Raw genomic sequence first — 3,266 nt, forward strand, 5'->3', positions numbered from 1 at the left:
GAAGGGGAGGAAGGGGAGTGGTGTGCTTTACTGACCATACAAAAAAAATATCTGCGCAGATAAGCAATAATGGTAAATTCTGCCCAGGATCCTCATAAGTGAAAATCTAAATAGAGAGAGGTTTATCTCAAAGGAACAAAGTGTAGAGGAGTGTTTTAATTTACATAAATCTTATGGTTAGACTGGTACATCTGCTCAAGATCAAAATGAATTATGTTTTAGGGCTCCGACTGTCCATTGTTACTGTTCATTGAAGACCAACAAAGAACATGCATTTATTACAGGCCACAGTTTATTCTTTAGGGTTAGCCCTGCTTTAAAAAATATATATAATTATCATTTTATACCATGTTATACTTGTGTTGGCAGTTTTTTTTATACTTAGGAATTACTTTATTGCCAATACATACTTCATACTGTTCCAAATTTAGAAATGTGTACATGTTAGCAAATACTAATGCTACAACACTGCTACAGCCAATGCCGTTATAGTCTATGCTGTGAGCCAAAATTCAGAATACTTTATTCATCCCAAAGGGAAATTCCTTTGGGATCTGTTGATGCCATAAATTCCCTCATGCTTACAGATTCTGTCACTCTGTAAACATGAGGGAATTTAATAGTTGTGGATATCTTCATAAAAACAAAATCTTGTTCAGAAATCCAAGTCGATAAAGGGATTGAGTTTCATTTCAATAGACTAAGAATGCAAGACAAGACCTTTTACATTGTGGAGGAGACTGTTTTTTCTTCTTCATGAATAATAATAAAAAAAGACCTTCAGGCAAAGCCATTATTATGAAACATTGAGAAAAGCAACAGGGGAGCATAATTTGAGGTTTTCTGCATTATGAATTGTAGATGCAGCAAACTGCAAGCAGAGCCACAAGATGGATGGATGGAATATTTAAAGGCATGCTGGCATGAAAAAAGCCTTTGATTTCTGAAGCCTTTTGAAATGTGCTACCAAAGACAAATTTCAATCAAGACATAATTGACTATTCATGGATTTCACTAAATGCTGGATCCTTTCTTAAATAAAATAAAAATCAGAAACTGGAAAATGTATATAAATAATGTGTTAAAAGAAGAGCTAAAGACCCTCACAGACCATACATGAAAAACCCTGGCTGTGGTTTTCTCCTTGAGTCATTATTCTGTTCAAAAGGCATGTATTTCTCTCCAGGCAGAGTGCTTGGGCTGAATGAATGGTACCGCTGCATAATGGTCCTCAGACGTTTGTTTCCTTGGTAACGTGGGGCGGGCATGTGGAGAGAGTGGTATAAAAACACTGGCAGCTCTTCTCTGGTTCTTACTCTGAGGTAAATGCCCACTGTCAACACAGAGAGCATCTGCGCTCCACACTTTCTCCCCCTATTTGTCACAGTCTTTCTTGACTCCCTTGAAGCCTCGGCTCCACAAGTATCTGTTGAGAATGATGCGACCGAAAGACTTGCATCAGGGCTCTGGCACCAAGACTTTTCTGGACGCCATGCATGCTGGTAAAGTGCACCTTGCACGCTTTATCCTGGATGCCTTGGATGGACGTATCATCAACTCAAAGACAGAAAACAGCCGCACCCCGCTCATGTATGCGGTCTGCCTACAAGACCCTGGGACCCGGGCTAAATTCACCCGCCTGCTGCTGGAGAAAGGTGCGGATGTTAACTGTCAGGATGAGGATGGCCGCACAGCTCTGAGCCACGCCTGTGAGATGGGTCACCTGGATGTGGTCAAGCTCCTGGTGCAGTTCAATGCTGATCCAGATGTTTCTGATGCCTGGGGTAACACTGCTTTAATGTATGCTGCTTATTCTGGGCATAGCCACATTCTGGAGTTTCTGGTCCGGGCATTCAAAAGGCTGGGATTGAGGCTGGACAGAACCAACAATGCTGGCCACTCAGCCACCGAGGTGGCCAACTTTTTTGGACACAATCAATGTGTGCAAATCCTCAACTTCCCTTGTCGGAGGATTGTTGGCACAGAGGATCCATTTGCTGATTCTGGTACCATTGGTGATGGAGAGTTTTGCCTGCCCAATAGGCTCCCCAAGCATGTTCTGGAGAGGTTTTCCAAGCAGCTGAATCAAAATGAAGACCAATTGCCTGGGGTATTTCAGAAACAGCTGAAGATCGGAGATGGCAGCGGGCTTTGGAATCGGTTCAAATGTCACATTAACCAGTCTCAAGAGGACAGCCATCGCCCCAGCAGGGCTCAGACCGAGGGGGATCATAGCATTCTCTTCACTGGCAAACAACGGCAAAACTGCCAGCTTGGAGAGTTAAGAGGGGTTAAAACGCTGAACTCTCTGCCTGACCCAAGCCAAAAAAATGTCCGCAGAGACACTGGACTCCCGGAGCAAACGCCAGTAAGCTTTCCTCCTTGGGGAAAGGCAAAGTCATTTAACCTGGACCTCCTGAGCAGCAGAAAGCAGTCCTGTCAGGGCGATGTCCGTGACTTGAGCCTGACAGCCAGCAAATTAAAGAGAGCCTCGCTACAAGATGAGAGATGTCTGACAGTTAAGATGGAATGCCAAGGGAACTCTCGGAATCTGACAAGCGAAACGGACAAAACTGTCTCGGTGCCAAAGCCTCTTTTAAACGGCAATAGCCAGCCTGTGAGAGCACTTGAGGACAATGTAAAATCAGAGCGAGACGTTAATGATGCAGCTCCATCAAGCAAGAGGGGGCAGCAGAAGAGGGGAAGCTTCGACCCGGCTGGCAGACACAACAAACTGCTGCTTGCCAGACGGGAGATGGAGTCGGGGAAGACGCCGAGCCACGCGCAGGGGTTCGCGGGTCTGGGGACCAGACTGCTGCGTCGATTCACTGCACCAGACTTCATGAGGATGGTGATGGACTGTTCGTCAGGCACGCCAAATGTCCGAGGGCGAATGTCCCGTTCCGAGACCTTCCCCCTCCCTCAGACACATCAGCAGGTAAACAGCCAGCCGAGCGTTGACAGCATCAGTGGAGTGAAATGTGAGTTTGAAAGCTGCTCGTCTCCATCTGCCCTTAATTAGAATAAAAGGCAATGTCTCGCAGTGCAAATGGCCGGGGAGGGGAATTTTTTAATAGCGCCTCAAATTCTGACAATTCAGTTTGATTATCTGGTGATGTATTGTACATAATGACGGAAAAAATCTCAAATCTGTTGCTTATAAATAGCAGTTTCCTTTTCCACGTTTTAGGTTATCAGTTAAAACATTGCTTAAGAGCTTATTGTTCAGTCGCATACAAGTTTTGCTACTTTGTATTTTAAATGGT

General features: G+C 44.6%; 1 protein-coding gene across 1 annotated transcript; it reads left to right on the plus strand.

The window, feature by feature from the left end:
- Nucleotides 1-1,435: 1,435 nt before the first annotated feature.
- On the plus strand, nt 1,436-3,022 carry LOC137907708 (uncharacterized). The gene has a single exon (XM_068752066.1). It carries the CDS (start codon nt 1,436-1,438, stop codon nt 3,020-3,022), a length of 1,587 nt encoding a protein of 528 aa, XP_068608167.1.
- The last annotated feature ends 244 nt before the right edge of the window (nt 3,023-3,266 follow it).

Source organism: Brachionichthys hirsutus, chromosome 18 (assembly GCF_040956055.1).
Source record: "Brachionichthys hirsutus isolate HB-005 chromosome 18, CSIRO-AGI_Bhir_v1, whole genome shotgun sequence".
Classification (NCBI taxonomy): domain Eukaryota; kingdom Metazoa; phylum Chordata; class Actinopteri; order Lophiiformes; family Brachionichthyidae; genus Brachionichthys; species Brachionichthys hirsutus.